Raw genomic sequence first — 26,481 nt, forward strand, 5'->3', positions numbered from 1 at the left:
GAAGGAGAGAGAGGTAGAGGGAGAGAGTGGACAATATATACTGGTTGGTACATTTTCCGCTGTACAGTATCCACACACGTAATATAAAAGAGTAATTACACTCGGCGCTTGTTACCCCAAGAACCTTCCTAAATGCTTTTCATGATGGATTTTATATAAAGCGGGCACAGCAACAGACCGGGCATATGTATATTACAGAGAAGAAGATTCCAGGCAAAGCCTCTCCCTGCAGACTGGAGGAATTCAGCCTGTGAAATCCCAGCTGGAGAGAGCGCTTACTTAATGGAAGTGTTCTGCGCAACATCAAACGATACCAGCCGCCCCCCGGTGGAAGAGTTAGAACTGGCATTTCCACAGGCGACGTCTGGAACTATCTGGAATGAAAGAAACAGGCACCATTTAATTGTGCCGTCAAAAATAAAAGCATGTGTATAGTATGAAAAGCATGAAAGCACAGTAACACTGGACTCTTTCATCGCGGCGGCAGAGAACAGAAAGGGGTCGGGAAAATCTCCCTATATGCGGATGATTTGCTTCTTTAAATTAGCAACAAATTCATTTTCATCGAGTTCTTCCAATCATCGGCTGGGAAACGTTAAACCGTCTCATTGTCACAATGATAAAAATGTCACTTACCTCGAGAGCTTAACTGAAAATAATAACTGTACTCAAACCTTGGGGTTCCGCGGAAAAGAATAGGGGTGGGAATCACTCGTAATTGTTGTAATATACAGGTTTTTTTTTTTTTACAAAAATGGTGAAATAATCATTTAATGTGAATTTGTCCAGTTTCAAAATTCAGAGTCAGTGACCGAGAGCGAAGGCAAAAACATCTCATGGGATTAAACAGCTGTCTCTGAGGAGGCTCGGTGACTTTGCACTTCCCTGTCCCAGGCTTCGCTGCACAAGCTGTGTAGGGCTGCGCTTTAGCCGTCGCTTATAGTAGAAGTGACGCGAAGGCTTGGTCGCGATCGCTGGATGTCAAGTCAATTTGATTTTTCCAGCAGCGTCACATTACCGTCGCTATAAGCGCAGCCTAATGCAGCACGAGGACGCACTACGGAAAATTCCATTTTGAAAATGGGTAGGAAGCTAAAAGTGACACGTCACAATGTTCTCATTTGCATATCACTACCCAGAATCCTCCTCTGCAGCTTACCCACTTAATGAGATGGGATAATGTAGTGAATGGAGCAGGTTAGGGGCGCTGTGTGTGACACACTCATGGGAATTATGTCCATGCCATTGTGATAAGATTAAATGACACCTTTGCTGCCAGAAAAAAAAGGTTAATGGGGGAGCTGGGGGGTTAATGGGGGAGCTGGGGGGTTAATGGGGGAGCTGGGGGATCTCACCTGGACTTCATCCCACTTCAGGTGGGCCACTTTCTGGCCTGCTCTGGGCTTCCACGTGGGCAGTATCAGCGCTACTGGTGAACGGGGCACCACAATTTTGGGTACCGGTGTAGATGACCTGGGCTCTTGTTGTGCTGATTGCTGGAACTCTGGGGGGTCAGGGGGCGCGAGGTCGCAGTTCGCCCCGGTGTAGCCATCGTTGCAGATGCACAGATATCCGTCTCCGCTGGTGCTGCAGTTGCCATGGTTACAGGGGTTGTTTTCGCAGGGGGTCTACGACAAACTGAGGAGCAACACACAATGAGTGGTCATAGAGCAGCCTGCTTAATTATATCACTTGAATCTAAAGATATCCCCCTCCCCCTAAAACCTCCTATTGATCAAAATAATTGCTCTCTGTAACTCCTCCTATCGCTCCATATAACACCTCCTGTAGCCCGATAAATCTGCTCCCTATAACTCCCCCTATTACTCGGTACAACCCTACCCTTCAACTACTTCTATTGCTCAGTATGACCCCCCTATAACTCCTACTATTTCCCCATATAATCTCTTCCTATAACTTCCCCTATAACTCCATATAACTCCTCCTATTACGCCATATAACTCTTATTGCTCTATATAACCGCATCCTATAGCTCTTCCTATTACTCCATATAACCCCTCCCTTTAATTCCTCCTATTTCACCATATGATCCCCCTATAACTCCTCCTATTGCCCCATATAACCGCTCCCTATAACTCCTTCTATTGCCCCATATAACCATTCCCTATAACTCCTCCTATTGCTCCATATAACCGCTCCCTATAACTCCTTCTACTGCCCTGAATAACCATTCCCTATAACTCCTCCTATTGCTCCATATAACCGCTCCCTATAACTCCTTCTATTGCCCCATATAACCATTCCCTATAACTCCTTCTATTGCCCCATATAACCGCTCCCTATAACTCCTTCTATTGCCCCATATAACTCCTCCTTTTGCCCCATATAACCGCCCCCAATAACTCCACCTATTGCCCTATATAACCGCTCTCTATAACCCACCATTTAGCAGTAATTGATGGTTACAAATCTCACTTTATTACTTCCCTGTGTATATTAAACTTACATCAAGACATCTTGAACGTGATAGGGTCATTTTCTGGGTGGCGTTTTAACTCCGCACTGAGTCGGAGAAGTCAACCGGTGTATTTGAGGTTACACACCAAATTATAAAGGGATGGGTTAGTATGGTGTTTCACACACTCACAACTGGCGGGATTTCACCTCTAAAGACTACAACCTGTTACATATCCCCAGACTTACCCCATTAGCTTAATCATCTATTCAACGGGACCTTAACGGCCCTATAAATCCTTATAAATAAGCTCACCACGTCCCTGTATAATCTGTCCCGTGCAACTCCCACCCCCACTAAATCCGCTTCACTGGGATATCGCTCTTAACCCTTTCTGTGCCAGAGGGACAAGCAATGGAGCCAAAAGAGGTTAACAAGGGAAGTTACCAGTGTAACCAGATCCTTAGAACGATTGAATACCCCGTATAGTCACTGCTTTACTTATTTGGATCTTGTGACAAATGAACACGTTTCCCTTTCCTCCGGGAACACTGAATACCAGGGTATGGGCTCCCTCTGCTTACCTCTCTGATAATGGCGCTACATAATTACTTTACAGATAAAAGAACGGGGCAAAGAACAATTGACCCGGGGCTTTGAGGACAAACAGTATGATCACCAAAAGACATTAGATAAAGATTGTTAAAAAAAAAACCACTCAAACCTTTTGTTTACCAAGTTTAAAAAAAGGTAGAAAAACAGTTATATTTGGCCAATAAAAAAATTAAAAGGTGTCAGGCAGTCGCTACTGACCTGTTAAACCTGTCACTGTCTTTATAACGGTGACTTCTTCCTTACTAAATACCTCTAGCGATTGCATTAGGCCTCGTCCAGGGTGGCGTTGAGCGGGCGCGACAATGCACGTGTCCTGCGTGAGCGGGCGGGCGCGCCTGCTCGGCGCTCAGCCGCATGCAGAGCAAGCAAAATTGAACCGGCTCCGTGTCGGCGTGGCCGTGACCCCAGACGCGCGCGCGCCTAGCCGTCCAGGAATCGCCCGGGCCAAGCAGGGCGCAGCGCTGGAGCGCCAGCGTGCCAGTTTCCACCCTGGACTCGGCCTTAGGCTCTGAGAAATACCATTATGGGATTCTGTTCCGGCACTAGGGGAGCAGGGACTGACATTTCTGATTATAAAAACATACCCAGAGTGTCTTATACCAAACTGTTTCTTCAAACTACTGCCGTATGCTTTATTGAAGGTGTATCTTTCAATATCAGAGTTTCCCGGCAACGCGTGGCTTCGAAGGAATGAAAGTCGTATGTTATTTTGCCGAATGAATCCGCGACCTTTTCATATGCAAGTTCTACTGTACAAACATCAATGCTATTCACCGGGTTCACCGAATTCTCACGAATGAAATAGTTCTTTGGTAAACCCTTCCTTACAATAACCGTGAGAGGTGGCCGGTTTGCAAGCTTGATGCAGACGTGTGGGGGTGAAACCCCCACGACAACTGAGTTGTCCACAGTGAGAACTCCCGAGAACGCGAAGGCAGTGAATCATCACAGCAGCAGATAATGGCTGGGCCTGCATTAGGCCGCGATTATAGTGCCGGCGACTGCGACGGTGACGTCAGGCTGCGGTCGCAGGAAAGTTCAAGTTGAGATGACTTCCAGCGATCGCGCCCAAGCCGTCATTGTCGCGCCACGCTTACTGAAAATGCAGGCATTTATTTTGATGTGGCGTCGCGTCGCTGTCGCCGGTACTATAAGCGCAGCCTTACTCTGACAATGTAACATTCTACCTGCCTCATTTCTGCATCTTCCACATCCTCTCCCGGGCGAGTTACCCTTGGGTGAGCAGAAACTACGGGTGACCCTCTCGTAGGACAGAGCAAACCTCTCACAAGTGGCGAGATCCACAGAGGCCCGTTACCTTGGTGCTAAAAATAAGACATTATCAGTTATTAAAGGCCGTTATTTTCCGAGGTTAACGCATATTCACAGAGCTAATTATATGCAAAGACAACGGCCGTTAGTGATCTCATTAGCGTAGGCTCACGTGAGTTTGATATACAGATGTAGCAGGCGTGTTGTAGCGGGACACACACAACACGCTAGCGGGAGCAGACACCATTGTCTTTGCATTAGGCAAGCGCCAGTATATAGAATACGTCTGCTACATCTGTAACATAACACAAGCAAGTCTGCGTCTGTGTGTCATATTTGTATCTAACGCTGTTTATGTAATGATTAAATCTCTATACCCCCATTGTACCAATATGTTGGTGTTTTACAAATAAACAATGATAATAATAATAATAATGGGGTCAGGTCCCAGATGACCTCATTCTGTTTTGCTACATAGTTTTGTGGAACCCTCCTTTCATGTTCTGAGCTCCTGGCCAATTCTCCATTTAGCAAATCGGTACAAAACACTTCTACAATGTGAAGTTCTCTCTCTATAGGAGAAGATTAGGAGTTGGGTTACCACCTTCTACTGAAGGCCAACCCGGAGAAAATGTAAAAAAAACATCCCTTACGTATGCGGCGTGGTGCGGCGGCGGCTCCCGGCATCCTGCTGCTACTCCCCCTCCAACTGCATTGAACATGGCTGTGTTGCCATGACAATGGGACGCTACGTGATGTCATGACGCCGCATAGCGTCATGACGTCACGCAGCGTCCCGTTGTCATGGCAACACGGCGTCATTTGACGCCATGCAGCCATGTTCACTGGAGTTGGACGGGGAATTGCAGGAGAATACCGGAGAGTGCCGGAGACGCCGCAGCATCACGCCGCACCCCTCCGCCACCCGAAGATTGACAGGCTAAACCCGTAGCCCGGAGGTAAGTGTCCGAAACTCGGAGTCTCAGGGTCAAACTTGGAGAGGTGGCAACCCTGGTGGTGAGAGACGTGAGGTGTATGTGTGTATGAGTGTATGAGTGTAGGTATGAGTGAGTGTATGAGTGTATGTATGAGTGTGTGTATGAGTATATGAGTGTAGTGCATGAGGAGTGTATGAGTGTACGTATGAGTGTGTGTATGAATGTACGTATGAGTGTGTGTATGAGTGTACGAGTGTATGTGTGTATGAGTGTATGAGTGTACGTATGAGTGTGTGTGTGTGTGTATGAGTGTATGAGTGTACGTATGAGTGTGTGTGTATGAGTGCATGAGGAGTGTATGAGTGTACGTATGAGTGTGTGTATGAATGTACGTATGAGCGTGTGTACGAGTGTACGAGTGTATGTGTGTATGAGTGGATGAGGAGTGTATGAGGGTAGGTATGAGTGAGTGTATGAGTGTACGTATGAGTGTGTGTATGAGTGGATGAGGAGTGTATGAGTGTATGTATGAGTGTGTGTATGAGTGTACGAGTGTATGTGTGTATGAGTGTATGAGTGTACGTATGAGTGTGTGTGTGTGTGTATGAGTGTATGAGTGTACGTATGAGTGTGTGTGTATGAGTGCATGAGGAGTGTATGAGTGTACGTATGAGTGTGTGTATGAATGTACGTATGAGCGTGTGTACGAGTGTACGAGTGTATGTGTGTATGAGTGGATGAGGAGTGTATGAGGGTAGGTATGAGTGAGTGTATGAGTGTACGTATGAGTGTGTGTATGAGTGGATGAGGAGTGTATGAGTGTATGTATGAGTGTGTGTATGAGTGTATGTGTGTATTAGTGCGGTGCATTATATGATGCTATTTCTGCTGCACACGATAAATGAGTCTTTATTAAGACAATAACTGTCGATGGACCTATTCTCTACCCTTCTTCTGTACAAATGCACCCACGATTATCACATCTCTTTTAATCACTGCCATAAATTGCTTCACTAATATCTGCTGAACTTAATCCCAAACGGTCTTTCCCTTCTGCCTGAAACAATTTGCCTCGATCTTCTCTGTCTGACTTTCTCTCCTGGGGATCTGAATTTAAAATTAACAATATGTATCATTGCTTCACAGTTTAATGTTCAAAGCCGCACAGCTCCGCGTTAAACAAGGAGTTCTGCACACACACACACACACACACACACACACACACACACACACACACACACACACACACACACACACACACACACACACACACACACACACACACACACACACACACACACACACACACACACACACACACACACACACACACACACACACACCTCTTCTCCGGTAACTGGTTTCAAACTAACTTCTTTAACCTAATTAACAATTATTATTTGTTTGCACTTCACATTAACGGGGCTCGTTTCCCAAATCTGCGCAAAATGCATTATTCCATGAACAGGAATTGGAATGCATTGTTGGGCCCCTCTGGCAGGGCCAGGGTTAAAACTAGAGGTGGGGCCGGTGTTTCCGATGACGACCGCGCGCACATCTCGACGCCTGCAGCAGTCTTACCGCACGAGAGGCAGCTTCTGCAACCGTAGAAAATGCCGAGGTAAAAAAAAAAAAAGCATCGAGACATGTCAGCGGCGTTTTTTTCCGTTCATTAATTCCCATTTTCCCTTATTGTTGGAAACATCTACAAAGTTCAAGTTAGAGTGTAAGCTCTGCGGGGCAGAGACTCGTTTTCCTGTTACTTTTATGTCTGGAGCGCTTAATCCCACTATGTCAAGTGTTACTGATGTACATGGATGGAGCTCAACAAATAACGATATACATCCAGTAATTACAGCTTCTGTTTACTGCAGGGTACATTGCATATATATGTCTTTCCTCATCTTGTCAGAGAAGACGCTGTTTCACCGGCAGCGTTCGTCTTTATTCTGGAAAAACGAGCGTCCTTCCCCCTGAGATTCTTTCTTAACATTTTTTTAACACCTTTGCTGCTCAGGTGCCTTTGCAAAGCAGTCGGATAAAACTGTTATATCTCAGCAAATAGCAGAAGTCACTGCCATTAGTACATTTTGGTCCTAGGAAGGACTAACCCCTTAAACCCGTCACTGCCATTAGTACATTTTGGTCCTAGGAGGGACTGACCCCTTAAACCTGTCACTGCTATTGTTACATTTTGATCCTAGGAGGGACTGACCCCTTAAACATGTCACTGCCATGTTTGACTTCTTTGTATGAAAAAAGGCACAGTAAAAACAATGTTGTTTGTTGGGGAAATAATAAAAAATGTGCTATTTTAACCCATTCAGTGCTAAAGGAGACTAAAACGCATTGAGCCCTGAATTGTTTCATTTTTAGTGGAAAGGCTGCTTTCAATTCCTTGTGTAAACTCTCCCGTTGCAGACATCAGTGTAGGATTGACAGGTCTTCAATTTGCTTTAGCATGGGGAGGAAATGATCGTGGGCTAATAGTCAGGATTGAGAGCCTGTCTGCTCCCAGCTCCTGCATTACAATGCAAGAGGAGTACGCAGTAAGACACTCTTCCAAACTCTGTGACCTTTAGAGGGGACTTTACACCCCCCCTGCCCCCCCCCGTTCCACATGGGAAAATAATATTCAAGAATTCGATCGTCCCTGAAAAGTAACGGGTTTTGTTGTTTGTGTCCTGTGAAAAATGAATGCTTTCAGCTACTTTTGTTTGTAATGACATCATAATTTGGTAATCAAAAGGATTTGAGGGTTGGTAAACAGTCTTTTCGCCAATTAGATTGTAAGCTCCTCGGAGCAGGGACTCCTCTTCCTTAATGTTACTTTTATGACTGAAGCACTTATTCCCATGACCCGTTATTTATATTATTTGTTATTTATATGATTACAACATGTATTACTACTGTGAAGCGCTATGTACATTTATGGCGCTATATAAATAAAGACATACAATACAATACAAAAGACATCAGATAAGGATCGTAAAAAACCCATCCACAGTACTTGCTTTAAATGGAAATGCTAAAAATGTAAAAAAGATGAAAAACAGTTAAATAATAATAACTTTATTTAACATAGCACTTTTCACCCAATGAGACTCAAAGCGCGTCACAATTACAGTATAGTGCGTGATACGCAGCACTAGGAATTTTTATAGACACGGTCCCTGCCCAGATGAGCTTACAATCTATGATTTTGGTGCCTGAGGCACAGGGAGGTAACCATGGTTCCAGTCCTTTTTTGGAATGTACATGTAGCAGTTGGTTTACATGCAAAACATTATGTTGGCACTTACAGTTTTTGGTTGCATCCATGAGGGATTTTTTCCTTCAATTTCTCCAGGGTCAGATACAATGACTTGCTTAAGGTCACAAGAAGCTGACGACAGGAATTGAACCAGATTCTACCTGATTCCAACAGAGTATCATTGTTTACAAAGTCAGTGTCTTTACTCACTGAGCCACTCCTCCTCCTGTATGATTCTGTATCCCTGATTTTACCTAATAACATGTCGCTGTCCTTCGTTCCATTTGTTCCTTTTAACTGGTTCAGTTGGCTATTGATGCTAAAAATGAGTAGGTGATCAGACAACTGCTCCAGATTTATCAAAGAGAACAAAAATCCCTTTTAATGGGATTTCTTTTTGACTGCCGTGTCCTGGCCCCAACTTTGCAGCCGGGAGACTTTGATAAGCAGACCGGCTAAATGCTCTCGTGCCCTCAGCTACATACTATGTTCGCCCCTGAGGAAGTGAGTTTACTCTCATGAAACGCGTAGGGTGGTGTTTGGTGACTCTGTGTGCCACTAGTGGTAACATTTTTGGAGGTCATTTATCCCCTACCCGGTCGCAAGAGGACTGCCAATATCGGAGTGTAGCAGCGTAAGCTACACTTCCGCGTATGCGCGCGCACCCCTCCTGAGGTTGCTGTCGGTACACGGAGCGGTCCCACGCGTCTATGGATTGCAGGAGGGAAACCCAGCACAGGCAGTGTTGCCCATACGGATCTCATTGAACTGGCGGCATATCCAGGAGCAAAACCGGCCACCGTCTGGAGTAGCACCTGGTTCTAAAGCTAGACCCTGTATCTGTAGATGTTTGTCCTCCAATGCCCATTTGTCTCTGGGCTCTTGTAAGTAGGATTTCAATTTACATATACAGTGTACATATCTCATGGATAGCTCCCAATATTAAGCCCCAGCCCATTATAATCCAATAGTCAGTATATAAATCAATGACGTTCTATCCAATGTATGACCTAAGAGAATCTAATATATCCACCAAAATATTTTGGAGGTAGGTAGAGTATATTGAAGCGGTAGTGTAATACCCATGGAGGAGGGAGGAAATACAAAGGACACCGTATAATGCTGGTAGTGGAGGATCCTGTCCTTGACGTGGTTGTAGCCAAAAAAATTAACTAAATGACCCATACTTATAAGAAGAAAAAAACATATAGAAATGACATTTGCCATACTGGACAGGCATTGGTAACAGCTTTGTTTACAGTTGTATATTTTAGGTAATTTTCTCAGTAGCTCTCCAGTTGGCACAATTAAATATATAGAAATATAATACCGTGGGGCTGGGTTTATTAAGCTCACTAAGATTGCGTATGTCTAATTATATATAGAGAGCTTGATAAAAGACCGAGGGGTCTGAAATGTACGTCGCTCTGGAGTTTGTTTGACTGCCTGACTTTTGACTAAATAAAGAATCTATTTTGTCTACCCGTGAGTGCTGCGGGTTTCCTTTTCATGTATATCTTTGGGACTGGTTGGCGTTCCCCATCCATCTGCGGGCACCAAGACTATTGATAATATACCTCGTTTTTTTTAATATTTATGATTGTGTGCACCCAGCATTTATTTTGTTTATATATATATATTTATATTATATTTTATACAGTATATTATATATATTTTATATATATACCCCCTATCTTCAGCCCTCGTCGATACAATGCTGGATGACAGCCTCCCCAATGATCTTCAAGGTGTATATCTGTATATAACTCTCTCTCTATATATATATATAATTATGCAGTGATTAACAGATAAAGGAAAGAGGACAGTACAGTGTAATTTTTCCCAGTCTCCAGCTGTGAGTGAATGTGCCTCCACATGGGATAATGAATTTGCACACGGCCGATCTGTGCACAATTCTGAAACATTCGTCCTGACTCTTCCCCCCTCCTCTCCATTTTTTTGTTTTTTTGTTTTGCTGATACTGTCAGCTGTGAAATCGCTGCTGAGTCGTGTTGGGCTTTGTCTGTTCCAGCTCGGGAAAAATGCAGGCGGTATGTGCCGAGTTACACAGTCCGGCGCTGACAAAGCAGTTACCACAGAAACCAAAACACTACCGACCTTTTCTGTTGCACAGTGGGGAATAAAAGGTGCAGCCAGTGCATACTGTAACACAACAGAGGTAACACTTTAGCAGCAAGAGAACCCTGCAACGCACTGCTCGGCAAACTCCAGTCCAACACGCAACGACATCACACAAACGGGAGAAGACGACGTCCCAGCGTCTCAGCTCACCGGGTTTACAAACAAAATGAAAAATCATTTTAAAACACGTATAGGTGTCAGGGTTCGGTAAAAAAAAAAAAAATGTCACTGCCATTAGTACACTTTGATAATACGATGGAGAGACCCCTTAAACATATCACTGCCATTAGTACACTGTGGTTCTAGGAGTGACTGACCCTTTAATAAGATAACTTGCTGTAATGAGCTGTTATTCCAGAGCCCACTTTCTAAGCCTGTTGAATGTCGCATGAGTCGATATCTGAATCAGAACATCTCGCTGCCTGTGGCCTTTATCCGTTTCAGTGTATGGGAATCTGGAGACTGACAGGTTTGTAGGGCAGCAGAACGGGATCTCAGTATACAGTTAGGTCTGGAAATAATTGGACACTGATACAAGTTTTGTTATTTCGGCTGTGTACCAAAATAAATTCAAGCTACAGTTAAATAATGAATATGGGCTTAAAGTGCAGTCTGTCAGCTATAATTTGAGGGTATTCACATCCAAATTGGAGAAAGGGTTTAGGAATTACATCTCTTTAATATGTAGCCCCCTCTTTTTCAAGGGACCAAAAGTAATTGGACAATGACTCAAAAGCTGTTTCATGGATAGGTGTGGGCTATTCCTTCGTTATTTCATCATCAATTAAGCAAGTAAAAGGTCTGGAGTTTATTCCAGGTGTGGCATTCGCATTTGGAAGCTGTTGCTGTGAACCCACAACATGCGGTCAACGGAGCTCTCAATGCAAGTGAAACAGGGCATCCTTAGGCTGCAAAAAAACAGAAAATCCATCACAGAGATAGCAGGAACATTAGGAGTGGCCCAATCAACAGTTTGGTACATTCTGAGAAAAAAAAAAACGAACTGGTGAGCTCTGCAACACAAAAAGGCCTGGACGTCCACGGAAGACAACAGTGGTGGATGATCGTAGGATCCTTTCCATGGTAAAGAAAAACCCCTTCACAACATCCAGCCAAGTGAAGAACACTTTCCAGGAGGTAGGCATATCATTATCCAAGTCTACCATAAAGAGAAGACATCACGAGAGCAAATACAGGGGGTTCACCACAAGGTGCAAACCATTTATAAGCCTCAAGAACAGAAAGGCCAGATTAGACTTTGGCAAACAATATCTAAAAAAGCCAGCCCCGTTCTGGAACAGCATTCTTTGGACAGATGAAACCAAGATCAAACTGTACCAGAATGATGGGAAGAAAAAAGTATGGGGAAGAAAAAAGTATGGAGAAGACTTGGAACGGCTCATGATCCGAAGCATACCACATCATCTGTAAAACACGGTGGAGGCAGTGTGATGGCATGGGCATGCATGGCTTACAATGGCACTGGGTCACTAGTGTTTATTGATGATGTGACAGAAGACAGAAGCAGCAGGATGAATTCTGAAGTGTATAGGGATATATTTTCTGCTCAGATTCAGCCAAATTCAGCGAAGTTGATTGGACGGCGCTTCACTTTACAGATGGACAATGACCCAAAACATACTGCGAAAGCAACCCAGGAGTTTTTTAAGGCAAAGAAGTGGAATATTCTGCAATGGCCGAGTCAATCACCTGATCTCAACCTGATCGAGCATGCATTTCACTTGCTGAAGACAAAACTTAAGGCAGAAAGACCCACGAACAAACAACAACTGAAGACAGCTGCAGTAAAGGCCTGGCAAAGCATCACAAAGGAGGAAACCCAGCGTTTGGTGATGTCCATGTGTTCCAGACATCAAGCAGTCATTGCCTGCAAAGGATTCTCGACAAAGTATTAAAAATGAACATTTTATTTATGATTGTGTTAATTTGTCCAATTACATTTGAGCCCCTGAAATAAGGGGACTGTGTATGAAAATGGTTGCAATTCCTAAACGTTTCATACGATATTTTTGTTCAACCCCTTGAATTAAAGCTGAAAGTCTGCACGTCTATTGTATCTCTGTTGTTTCATTTCAAATCCATTGTGGTGGCGTACAGAGCCAAATGTATGAAAATTGTGTCAGTGTCCAATTATTTCCGGACCTAACTGTATGTCAGCAGAACGGGTTCTCAGTATAGGGCAAGGAAATTGGCTGCCTCGTCTTAGTGAAAGCAGTAAAAGGAATCTGTGGGTATTATGTAATATTAATACTGTATATTTATCGAGAAATCCACAGAACAGCAAACTGTTACATTATTTCTTCTCTCTAGTTTTCTAGTGTGTGTGTGTGTGTGTGTGTGTGTGTGTGTGTGTGTGTGTGTGTGTGTGTGTGTGTGTGTGTGTGTGTGTGTGTGTGTGTGTGTGTGTGTGTGTTCCAACCAAGGGGTTTATTCTATATATGCTGAAGTGACAGACCGGGTCAGTTTCGGTCAAAATTCCCCTTTGGCTGCCCAATTGGTCACTTCACCGCGTATAGAATAAGAAAACTTTATTCTAGGGACGGATTGCACTTCAATGAAGAGGGATCTTCTGTGCTAGAGGAGGAAATGTTAAAAAGGTTGGGGGGAAATTTTAAACTAGGATGGAGGGGGGAGGGGAATGGAACAGATAACAAACTAAATAGAATAGACTAGAGGATACAATGGGTTATGGAGGTACTGTAGAATGGGGGCAAGTGTGAGTTTGTCAAGCAGCGAGATACTCATAGCAAATACAGATAATACTAGAAAACTTCTAAATACTAAATACAATTGCCGTAGAAAAGAAGGAGCACATAAGATAATAGTGCAGACTGAAAAAAAACTTAAATACATGCTTGCTAATGCAAGAAGCCTGACAGATAAAATGGGGGAGCTTGAATTAATAGCTACATGGAGCAATATGATCTCATAGGCATCACTGAAACATGGTGGGATGAAACTCATGACTGGGCAGTTAAATTAGAGAGATTCCCTTTTGCAGAAAGGATCGAGCAAATAGAAGAGGAGGTAGATTATGTTTATATGTTAAACCGGATCTAAAACCTAATTTAAGGGAACATGTTTATGAAGGGAATGATGAAAATTTAGAGACTTTGTGGATAGAAATTAGCAGTGGTGGTAAAAGTATAAAGAAAATGTTTGTAGGAATATGCTATAAACTACCAAATATCTGTGAGATAGAGGAAGCCAAAATACTTTTGCAAATGGAGAAGGCATCAAAACTGGGTCATGTTTGTATAATGGGTGATTTTAATTATCCAGACAGACTGGGGAATTGAGATTAGCATTACAGCAAAAGGAAACTGTTTTTTGGGGGTGCTTAAAGATAATTATATGACCCAATTATTGAGGAACCAACCAGGAGAGGGGCAGAACTGGATTTGGTCATATCAAACAATGTAGAAGTAATAGCAAATATTCAAGTCCTGGAACATTTGGGTAACAGTGATCATAACATGGTCTCATTTGAAATAAATGATCAAAAAACAGATTACTTGGGTTCAACAAAGACTTTAAACTTTAGAAAGGCAGATTTTAATAAACTGAGGTCTAATCTACAAGTAATACATTGGAATGATCCTTTTGCAGGGAAAAATGTAGAAGATAAATGGGCTGTCTTTAAAACATTGTTAGAAAAGCACAATCCATACCCTTGGGTAATAAGTATAAAATAAATAAGTCAAAACCAATGTGGCTAAATAAACAGGTAGGGAGGAAATGGAAAAGAAGAGGCAGGCGTTTAGATTCTTTGTCAGAAGGGACAGAAACATTGTATCAGAATTATAAGGAATGTAACAAAAATTGCAAAAGGGCAAATCAAATATCAAAAATAGCAAAAATGGATAATGAAAAAAGGAATGCAATAGAAAGTTCTTTAAGTACCTTAATAACAAAAAAATGAGGAAAGAAAATATAGGACCATTTCAGTGTGAGATGGGCAGGCAGATTATTGGAGATAAGGAAAAAGCAGAAGTATTAAACAAATTCTTTGCCTGGTAAGAATCAATTTCAATAATAGTGCCGCAGGAGGAAGCCACAACGTCCATATTAATAAACAATTGGTTAACCGAGGAAAAAGTTCATAGACAGCTTGAAAAAAAATAGCCAAACCATTACATTTAATATTCAAGAACTCCATTTCCACAGGCTCAGTACCACAAGATTGGCGTAAAGCAGATGTGGTGCCTATATTTAAAAAGGGAGCTAGATCACAACCGGGGAATTACAGACCTGTAAGCCTGACATCAATAGTGGGGAAGCTACTTGAAGGTTTAATATGGGATAATATTCAGGAATACCTAATGGAAAACAAAATTATTAGTAATAGTCAGCATGGATTTATGAAGGATAGGTCGTGCCAAACTAACCTTAGTAGTTTATTTGAAGAGGTAAGTAGAAACTTAGACCAGGGTAATGCAGTTGATGTGGTCTACTTAGATTTTGCAAAAGCTTTTGATACGGTTCCACACAAGAGGTTGGTGTACAAAATAAAGCAAATTGGACTCAGTAAAAATATATGCACCTGGATTGAAAACTGGTTGAAGGACAGACAACAGAAAGTTGTCAAAAATTGAACTTTTTCAGGTTGGGCTAGGGTCGTGAGTGGAGTACCTCAGGGATCGGTACTGGGACCACTGCTTTTTAACTTGTTTATTAATGACCTTGAGGTTGGCATTGAGAGCAAAGTCTCCATCTTTGCTGATGATACTAAATTATGTAAGGTAGTAGAATCAGAGCAGGATGTAATTTCTCTCCAGAAGGACTTGGATAGACTGGAAACTTGGGCAGGTAAATGGCAGATGAGATTTAATATAGATAAATGTGAGGTTATGCATTTGGGAAGCAGGAATAAACAGGCGACTTACAATTTAAATGGGGATAAATTGGGGGAATCCTTGATGGAGAAGGATCTAGGAGTGCTTGTAGACAGGAGGCTTAGCAATAGTGCCCAAAGTCATGCAGTAGTTGCAAAGGAAAAACAAGATCTAATCTTGCATCAAACGGGCAATGGATGGAAGGGAAGTAAACATAATTATGCCCCTTTACAAAGCATTAGTAAGACCACACCTTGAATATGGAGTCAAATTTTGGGCACCACTCCTTAGAAAAGACATTATGGAACTATACCACATGTATTACTACTGTGAAGCGCTATGTACATTAATGGCGCTATATAAATAAAGACATACAATACAACTAGAGAGAGTGCAGAGAAGAGCCACCAAATTAATAAAGGGGATGGACAATCTAATTTACGAGGAGAGGCTAGCTAAATTAGATTTATTTACATTAGAAAAGAGGCGTCTAAGAGGGGATATGATAACTATATACAAATATATTCGGGCCCAGTACAGTACAGGGAGTTTTCAAAATAACTATTCATCCCACGGGCAGTACAAAGGACTCGGGGGCATCCCTTTAGGTTGGAGGAAAGGAGATTTCACCAGCAACAAAGGAAAGTGTTCTTTACAGTAACGGCAGTTAAAATGTGGAATTCATTACCCATGGAGACTGTGGTGGCAGATACAATGGATTTGTTCCAAAAAAGGTTGGACATCTTTTTGGAAGGGAAAGGTATACAGGGAGATACCAAATAAGTAAACATGGGAACGATGTTGATCCAGGGAGTAATCTGATTGCCAATTCTTGGAGTCAGGAAGGAATTTATTTTTCCCCTTATGAGATATCATTGGCTGATATAACACTGGGGTTTTTTGTTTGCCTTCCTCTGGATCAATAAGTAAGTATAGATATAGGATAAAGTATCTGTTGTCTACATTTAGCATAGGTTGAACTTGATGGACGTATATCTTTTTTCAACCTCATCTAATATGTAATTATGTAACTTTGTATGTAAAACTCACTATATATTCAATATCTCTGACCTTTTGAAGGGAGAAACTTAGTTTGTGAATGTACATTTGTGTTCTGTTGAAAAGGTATTGCAAAAGAAAGCCCAGATGTGTTAATGCATTTCCTTGTATTAATAATGCTCAGCAAAGATACAATGAGTGTACCTGCATGTCTCCCTCAAACCGTATTAGTTCACCCCATAGTCACACATCGTACAGTGGTTAAGCCGCAGAGGAGGATTCTGGGTAGATACGCAAGGCTCATACAGGATGATTTTTTTTAGTTCAGAATGTAAAAATATATATAAGAGATTCCGTTACTGTGTTTAAAAAATGCTCTCAAAATCATCAGTAATAACGACTTTGTACAACTATGAATTTTACCTGTCTGGTCAATACTCCAGAGAAATGAGTTTCCACTATTTATATATAATAATCAACATCAGCTTCAGCCCTTGTCGAGCCATTGCAGTCCCATAGCACAGAAGCACTTTTGAAACTCCCGCTGGGTTAGGTTCCCATCCTCGTTTTTAGGTGTCTTGGGCACAGCCTTGGAGCTCACCGCTTAGTTCATCTCCATATCAGGATCAGAATGAGCTCTGGAACTTTTATCGGGTTCCCCTTACATAGATTCCCCTCTGCCATAGGAAATCATGGTAGACAGGCCGGCGACCAATCACAGCGCGGATGCTGGACAGGAACCAATCAGGGCACGAGGGCGCACATGCATTGACCAATCAGACCTGGACGCAGGTGAAGAAGACTTAAAAGACTTTGTAGGGAAATACAAACAAGCCAATGGGAGCAGTGCCTAGCAGTGGGAGCTTGGGAATGGCTTCCCCAGCCGGCAGAATATCCCCCAATGGGCTCGGTGCCGCGACGGCTGAAGAAAGAAACAAATGTTCTGCTTTTTGAGCGGGTGACCCCCCCGGCCCGATCTCCACCCCGTAGCCACAGACCTTAGTTTGGTTTCAAACCCAATCATTCTTTTTTCTGTCTCTTCAGGTAATTTCCGGCATACATCTCTCCATACTTTTTTTGAGTTGTCTTAAACTTCTGAATTATCTTCGCATTTAGGGACCAAGTTTCCCATCCATCAATGAGTACGCACAGGATACACTGGTTGAACACTTTTGTTTTGTGACACAGTGGAAGCTTCCTTTGAAATATTGTCTTGTTCCTTCCAAATGCGCTCCATCCCACCTTCCTTCTTCTATTGATTTCATTCGAAAGGTTCCCATCCATTATACATATAACATCACTTAGGCCCCCGTTAATGCTCACGCACTAAAAGCATAGCGTTTCCTTTTTACTATATTAAGAAAAGTGTCCCTCATTAGATAGTGTGCCTCATTCGGAGCCCTTTGCGAGGGCCAGTGAGCTGAAATTAGTACCTGAGCAATGGCAATGACTTCATTCTGAGCGGAATGGCGTTATTACCAGGAAGGTCCCATGAAGGTTACACAGTGGCCGCCACATTAGCTGTACTGATCACTGGAGATTTCCTGATGCAAGAAGAATTCAGGCTTATATTTATGCAGCAATCCTGCGCATTATCAGTCTTTAAAAAGAATTTGAAACGGTGGGGTTCACATGGGCTAAACCGCTCTATTTCCAGCTCTGGGGAGCCCCCTTGAATCCTGAGATACTTAGCGGTTTAGCAGACATAAAAATGGTTGTCCAATAGGAAGCTGCGATGTCATCCCCCTTGAGACGTTGCTGTTTCCTATTGGCCTGTGAAATTTGACGCCCATTTTGATTTCCCTCCGAAAAATACCGGCATGTAAACTGGCAAGTATCTCAAGGACTGGGGGGTCCCCGGTACTACAAATAGTGTGGTTCAGATCCAGATCACCAACCCGATCCAATTCTTTAATTAAAAAAACAAAGGGGGCAGTTGGGATTGCTGCTTTAATAACCAGTGATGTGTCTTCTCAGCGCTGGTGAAGAGATTAGTTTTAGTCACAGTAATGCAGTGATTCCTAACCAGGGTTCCGTGGAACCCTGAGGCTCCTTGAAGCAGTCTCAGGGGTTCCTCCTACGGACTACAGATCCCCCTCTTCCCCCGGGGTGGGGTTTTTTGGTATGTATTTTGTAGGGTGGATTGAGTGAGAGTGGGGTAATTGACAGAAGGTAGGGTCGAGTGAGAGAAGAGAGGGGGGCGGGAGGGACTGAGTGAGGAAAAGAGGGAGTAAGAGTGAGACGCAAGGGATAAATACAAGCGAGGCGGGAGGGGAGGAGAATTAGTGAGATGGATGGGAGAGAAATACATGGGTAGATTGTGGGAAATAGAGGTGGCTCGTGAGGTGTGAAATTTTGTGACTGACCCCTGTCGAACCTAATATGTGTCAGCCAGACAGGGGTTCCCCGAGATTTTTCGAAATACTTCAAGGGTTCTTCCAAACAAAAAAGGTTGGAAATCACTGCAGTAATGGGACACCTATCTTTGCCCTGGAGAAGATTTTTTTTCACATGTACTGAATCAGATGCCATAGTCCTCATTTTAATCCTGTTTGTACTGTACTAAGCAGGTAATCCACATCACACTCAGGGGCTAAATTAGTTATTTGTATATACTCCATATTGTAGTCAATACGTCACTTCACCAATGGGGATTTTATAGGACTATTTTTCACTGTATATATTTATTCATATTGCAACATGAATAAATGAAACATGGAAAGTAGACAGAGGCGGAACCCCCCCCCCCCTCCCCAAACCTTGTGTTTATAAATTAGTATTAATTAATCTGCAGTTTCCCCTCTTTTGAAGTCAAAGCAACATTGGGTTGAATAATTTATACTACAAAAATGCCCTTGGCGGTTATTTTGGACCTGCTGCCTACTTTAATTTAGATATATCTATATCCTTTTTGTTTTGGCAAAAGAATGAAGACAGCCAGCCTTCCTTTTTAAAACCCTGGATTGCCATCAATAAATCCATGCGGATTACTGTAATTATCTGATCTACGGCATCTTGGCTGATTGAAATCGAAAAGGCGAGCGAAGCGTCAGCAACATCCCAACGCCGGGCGGTGGTGAAACAAGAAAAGCGAGAGAAAACAAAAAAGCAGAAAAATGCAACAACAACAAAAAACATGTGTTTGGACCCGTAGGAGGCGCGCTTCCCGGCACATCGCGATGACAAGAAGGCTCCTCTGGCCGGTTACGTGATTGCGGCGTCACTGCTGATGGGAAAGGAAGAGGGAATCCTCTACAGAAGCGCAGAATGCGGTCAGCTCTAGAACACGAGCAGAACATCTAAGACATGGAGACTGGATCACCCGGCACCTGGGGTGCTGGACCGTATGATGTGGTACCTACGTTTTATATATTTCATTGTGCTAACTGGACAGGTACTGAGCAAGTCACATCAAATGCACAATCGTAAACAAAGCACCAGCGCACATCCAATATGGCAAATTATTTGATTCATTTCTATAAGTTCTCCCTATAAGTATGGGTCATTTAGATCGGGGGGTGCACAAAGTTTTCAGTCTGTGCCCCCCTGCCTGCTCTCCACCTGCCCTCCCCCCCCCCTCTGCTTACCTTGTATCCGGCGGAAAATGATGCCGCAGGGTTACGTGAAGTTGCGTTGCCATGGCGACGCGTCGCTGACGACAAGGTAAGGGACGTTACAGAGGCCCCGGGCAAATTGCCCCTCCCCCCCAGAAAATCTACTGATTTACAGACAATTATAATCTGGGCTATTTCTCTCTCTCTCTGTCAGTCCCGGTGTTTGTATCTCAGCCGATCCCCAGTTGCCTGGAAACCAAAGTCCTTGAGCAGAATAATAATAATAATAATAATAATAATAATACTAATAAATAAAATAATAAAATAATGCTATTTACAGCTGTCTTGACAAAGGTTCCGGACACGACCGAAACGTTGATCTTGAGCAAATACACCATTTTACTCATTGAGTGTCCGTGATATTCTTTCTTTATTTATTTATATATATTTATTTTTATAAATATGTATATATATATAAAAGTATAAACATATATATAAATATCACAGACACTCAATATATAACATAAGCACAGAGAGAGGAAACTTCCACCTCAAGTGCACTCAGACCCTAAATAGAGTACTGTATGTAGCTACCACAAGTAGGCGCATAAAAGAGCCTGATTCGGAATCAATGTAACTTCCTAAAGTGAGTTTGGAAAGCTACAGTGTGCAGGCTGATTGCTACAAAATTATATTTAAAAAAAAAAGTATTCGCAGCACATCAATGTATCTAAACTGTGCACTGGTTACAAGGTTATAATCAGCGCGATACTCACAGCATATGTGTCTCAAGAGTATGGGTGGTACCCTGAATCACCCGTGTATTCTATCCTGTTCGGCAAAGTATACTGTGTATGTCTGTTTATGTTGCGGTAGAATGTTAGGTAATATGCAGAGCTCAGTTTGGCTAGTGTATCAATAGGTAGATAGACACCTCCTGTAATGCTATGGAGTGATGCTGTATATCCTATCTCACTCTCAGATACCTGTCATATAGAGAGCAGAGGAGAGGGGGGGGGGGGAGAGGCTACGAGATAGTTGCTATAATAAAAAACTCCACATCGAAATAAGAAGCAGTTATTGGGGATGGACCCCGGTGCAGCCAAAGTAGGTCAGTGCTGGCCCCGCATAGGTAGAGGGGATTGTATGGCGGGAGCAATGAAACTACCCCCAAATTAGCAGAAGCAGGACAGAAATGCTTTCGAGACCTATAATAGGCTACATCTACCCCCTCGCATAGCGAACAGACGAACAGACAAACAACTTCCCAAAATATATAGTAGACTAGCTTATATACCCGGCGTTGCCCGGGATTTCATTTTCTCATAGGTACTATTTGTTAGAAATATCTGAAGGTAGCTTTACGGTTTTCGGAAAGGCTCCGTAAGAAAGGTGAAAAGAAAAATTCAGTAAATGTTCCCATTATTTATTATTTAAACAATGTTTTTTTATAAAGACTACAGAACACAATTTGTTGTTCTTGTTAAAAACGGACTCTGAAACTTATAACTGTGCGTGAGAACAACACGGAGATTCCTGAGCAGCGTGATGGGTGAGATGATGCCGACGGTGGCAACAACTATGGACCTAAAGTTTAATATGAGCAAAGTACATGTTCATTGTAAGGCTTGTTTATAAACAACATTTGTTGTTGTGCCAGTTGGAGCAACTGATTCGGGGGAACCCACTCGAGAACACGCGACGTATAACTGTCCGTGGGAGAAACATGGACATTCCAAGTTGATACCAGTGCACTTGATTGACTGGCCCTGTGTCTTGTTGATCGTGATACCGAATGTCAGACTGACCGGGAACTGTAGGCGCTTGAAACTGAACGGCCCGGTCTGTCGGAATGAGTGGAATGCGGGGGATGAAAACATCTTCTCCTTTTCCCTTCCCAGTCAACACTGTCGCTTCAATTACGTTGGGCAGCAATTTTTTTAATGCACAGCCTTGTGCCATTACACAGCATAGGAGGGGTGCTGAATCAGTAACAAGTACTACAATATACTCCACACTGAATCTCAAAGCACTATTTACATTTTCAACATAGGCTCTAATAACACTTTTGCAGTATTCGGAAAGAGAGTAACACAAATGCCTGTTGCACATCATTATATAGCAACAATTTTGAAACTTGTGGAATGATACCTGGTTTCACCTTCAGCGCGCGCACACAACTTTGACACACAGCACAGTCACACACAGCACACACCTGTCTGCAGTCTCTTAATGCAGATTTCCAAGTTGTGAGTCACAATTTTTACACTCCCATACCTCACGAGGTGCATAGCATTATGGGAACATATATATACGCACACACGGCAGACGGGGGGCACAACGCACGCACACACCTGGCTGCAGTCTCTTAATCCAGCTTTCTAAGATGCGAGATCCGCCATTGTTACACTCCACGAGGTGCGAGATCCGCCATTGTTATACTCCACGAGGTGCATAGCATTATGGGAAATGTAGTTCTTTGCCATTGCGTGATGTCACTGGGGGCGGGTGACTTTTATATATATAGAAGATAGAAGATAGAAGAGATATATATGTGTATATATAGGGAAAAGGGAACACAGGCGCAAATAATGTAAAGCAATATTAGCCAAACCAGAGTAACAGAGCTGAAAAGACTGGGGACAAGAAAAGTAACCAATAGAAGATGTATCTGAAAAAATAAGAGAGAGGCAAATATGGTGAAGTAAGCTTATATTGATCTTATGCGCAAAAGATAGACGCTACTTACAAAGTAGCAGATTATTCAGGCCTGTAGGATATACAAGATCCTCTCCTAGCTGCTCTGCTTTATGGCGGTTTGTCTCGGCTCCACGTGGACTGCCGAAATTCCGCGCGGAATACCGGACACGTCCGCAGCTGCCTCCAGCCTCTTCCTCCCAGTCCCCCAAGTCCCGCGAGATTGCGGGAGTGACGTCAGCGTGATGTTAGATCAGTTGACGTGGGGTGATGAGGGAATAGTGTCCAGCAAAAGTAAAGTGTACGTAGGTAATACCGACACTATCAATGCTGACAATATGGAGATTAAAGAAGACTAAAGTATAAGATAATATTATAGCCTCCACCCTACGCGTTTCGTCTTAATACAAGACTTCATCAGGGAAATATAATTACATAAACCTCCAGAGTAAATTTATAGGTGGATTTAGCCACCGATAGGTTAATTGTCCAGCCAATAGTATAAATCCCTGCAATCAATATGTGTGTGTATATATATATATATATATATATATATATATATATATATATATATATATATATTAAACAGACATAAATAATCTCATGTGTGTGTATGAAAACCTAAAAAGAAGTATATTTCCCGGTGATGACCAGCAGCTGAATTCCCTTCTTTGGTGTTATTTCTCAGAGCGCCCAGTGCTACCTCGTAGCAGAGCTGATCATATCCCAAAGAAAGCACGTGGAAGTCGGTCTATTACTCTCACGTCAGGTTCTGGGCACTGGGAATCGGGCCACACAACCCTGATGGTTTTCATTCCTTTTTATTGCCGAATTGATCGGTATCTGGCAAACGCAAAAAATATTGTGATTTAAAGCTGTCTCCCAAACGCTGCTCACACTGCGCGAGAGATTTTAAGTGGGGAGATTAACGCATTCTTGAGATGTTCGCTTAGTTAAACAGCTTAGCTTCAATATCCCGGTTCTCGTGATCTAGGCACTTTTACCCACGGGGAGAGAAAAAGACGCCCGGGGAGACAAAATGGCCATTACGGTGTCTGGACTGATAGGGAGGGGTTATATGGAGACATTTTAGGGGGCAGTTTTATTGGGGGTGACATAAGGAGGGATTATATGGAGTAATCTGAGTTGTAGGGAGTGGTTATGTGAAGCAATATTATGGAGCGGTGATGTGGAGCAATAGGAGGGGTTATAGAGAGGGGCTTATAAGGAGAAATAAGTAGCACATGGGAATATCCCACAACAGTGCATCAAAAAACCATACGTGCAATGACTCAAACTGATGTTTATCTGTAACACATGAAAAATTATTGTTGTATATATTGTATGAAAAATGAATCCACCATTGCTCAAAGGCCATACATTCTGCAAAGGATCATTCCTGTTATATATATATATATATATATATATATATATCACTTGATTTTGTGAAGTTCTCCGTGTGGTCTCGGACCATTTAAATGTACAAGTCCAGCCATACAATTAAATAGAGGGATCCCTAATGCAAGTGAGTCATTTTGGTTAGTTTAATCTGATATATCCATGTGTGTGTGGGAAATCAGAGGGCAAGGTTGGGGTCGGTCGCTGAGGACACCAGATAGAAAAGCCAGTCCTGTTGCTTGTTACCCAAAATCCACAATGCAAATAACCTATAATGCAGACACCATAAGGAGCAATAGGAAGAGTTATAGGGAGTTATAGGGAGCGGTCATAAGGAGCAATAGGGTTTAGGACTAATAGGCAGAAATAATATGGAGCAATAGGAGGAGCTCATGTCTCCAAGGGGCTCCTCTATAAGGTCCATACAATGTCAGGATACGAACTGGAAGAAGAAGAGGCCACCGCAGTCTTTATTTGGCCATATTTTAATGTATGGCTAAGTAAACTTCAATGAAGAGAAGTCTGTGGTGCCCGCCTCATCTTCCAATTCATAGTCTAATAAGCTGCAGCAGATGGAAAATACAACCGGGCCCCGTCAAATGGCGCAGTGCGTGATTACAGAGTTATATCTCGGGCCGGTGCAGATATGCGTGGGAAAAGAGCTCGTAACTCCTCTGGGACACTGAGACAAAACCTAAAAATAGCAGCAGACAGAAGTGCGAAGCGGGTTTGTATTTGTAGATGTGCCTGTAATGATGCTATTTTTGCAGAAACACGTACGCTGTCTTTAGTTGTGTTACTGAGCTGTGGGAAGTTCTGCTGTGTCTGCTGACAGGGACACGTTCGGGAGAAGAAACACAGAGAGTTTGGGGCCACGTATAACACTCATCTCGTACTGTCGTTAAGGAACTCAAAATAGCTCGGGTTAAACCTCCCGGATACTAATTATGGGAAAATTCAAACAGCTAATGAGGTTTCACAGTAGACAGGGAAAGGGCAGAAGTGGTCCTTACAGACTGCTAAGTTGTTTTATTATTTGTAATTGGATGAACAGTTTTCTACATGTAACAACATTACTTTGCCACCAATTCCTTATCCAGCATAAAATATTTACATGGACTGTAAAAGACCTAAATTCCATGAACGATTCAGACATAGGGCCTCATGCAGTAAAGTCCGATAGAAATTATCGGCAGGGTTTTGAAATCGCCTTTTTTTTTTGCCGAGTGGCTCTCGCGTTATGCAGAAAGGCCCGAATACCAGTGAGAGCCACATTTCCAAACATGGCGAGTTGCCGGCGCCGAGATGACCTGCCCGTCTGAAAAGGGCTCACCCGGCGAGTTCTGTCTGCTGCCGATAGATCCGCCCCTCTCTGCGAAAATCTCGCCAGAAATCAACATATTTTAACATTTAAATTGTATTACTTGTGTATTGTAGCAGGGAGCAGAACCGCGTTGGTTTCAGATCCGGGGACCCCCTGCTTCCCGAGATACAGGCCCCGTTATGGGGTGCCGGTTTCTCCTATGCATGGAAATGTCCCGGTCACGTGACGTGAGACATTTCCATGCATAGGAGATATACTACACTAGTAATACAATTTTAATTTAAAAAATATTTAGTAAGCACAATACATGACCCACCCCCTGTGCCCCCCATAAAACAATGATTTATTGTTTTACACACACGATTAATACCCCAGGCCGGTGGGGGTTCCCGGTGGTCCCGACGGGTGTCTGCAGGTCGCACAGTGCACCCCAGGGGGTACCCACGGGTGTCTGGGGGCCTCTGGGTGGTCCTAACTAGGCTCCGAGGGTCTCCAGGTGGTCCCCTGGGTGTCTGGGGGTCCCTGGGTCATTCTAAAGTGGCGATCAGCTGCGAGAAGCTGGTCAGGGCTACTAGAATACAGCGAGCTTGAAAAGCTGGCGATGAGCGGCGAAAAGTGGCTTATCGCCGAGTGGTCAGCGTTTTTTTTTCCAGCCAAAAAACCCCGCTGATTTTTGCTCTTATCGCCAGCTTATCAGGGCTTACTGAATCGCAGTAGGCTGTTTTGGCGAGAAGCTGGCGATAAGGGGCTTATCGCTGCTTACTGCAATACTGCATTACTACTTAATGAGGCCCATAGTCGTGAACCTCACCTATTATACATATAACTATCCATCCTTCCTCTCTCACATCCCCCTCTCCCTCCTTCCTCTCTCACATCCCTCTCCCTCCTTCCTCACTCACATCCCTCTCCCTCCTTCCTCTCTCACATCCCTCTCCTCCTTCCTCTCACTTCCCCCTCTCCCTCCTCTCTCACATCCCCCTCTCCCTCCTTTCTCTAACATCCCCCTCTCCCACC

The 26,481-nt window shown here is 43.1% G+C and overlaps 1 protein-coding gene across 1 annotated transcript in view; it reads right to left on the reverse strand.

The window, feature by feature from the left end:
• The window catches only part of DNER (delta/notch like EGF repeat containing), a 92,690-nt gene that overhangs the window by 25,566 nt on the left and 40,643 nt on the right, over nucleotides 1–26,481 (reverse strand). The window contains exons 7-9 of the mRNA XM_075569411.1: nucleotides 3,806–3,948; nucleotides 1,356–1,628; nucleotides 280–374 (exon numbers count right to left, since the gene is read on the reverse strand). Coding sequence (XP_075425526.1) covers nucleotides 280–374; nucleotides 1,356–1,628; nucleotides 3,806–3,948 — 511 coding nt within the window. The remainder of the gene's footprint in view (nucleotides 1–279; nucleotides 375–1,355; nucleotides 1,629–3,805; nucleotides 3,949–26,481) is intronic.

This window comes from Ascaphus truei, chromosome 14, assembly GCF_040206685.1.
Source record: "Ascaphus truei isolate aAscTru1 chromosome 14, aAscTru1.hap1, whole genome shotgun sequence".
In the NCBI taxonomy this organism is placed as follows: Eukaryota; Metazoa; Chordata; class Amphibia; order Anura; family Ascaphidae; genus Ascaphus; species Ascaphus truei.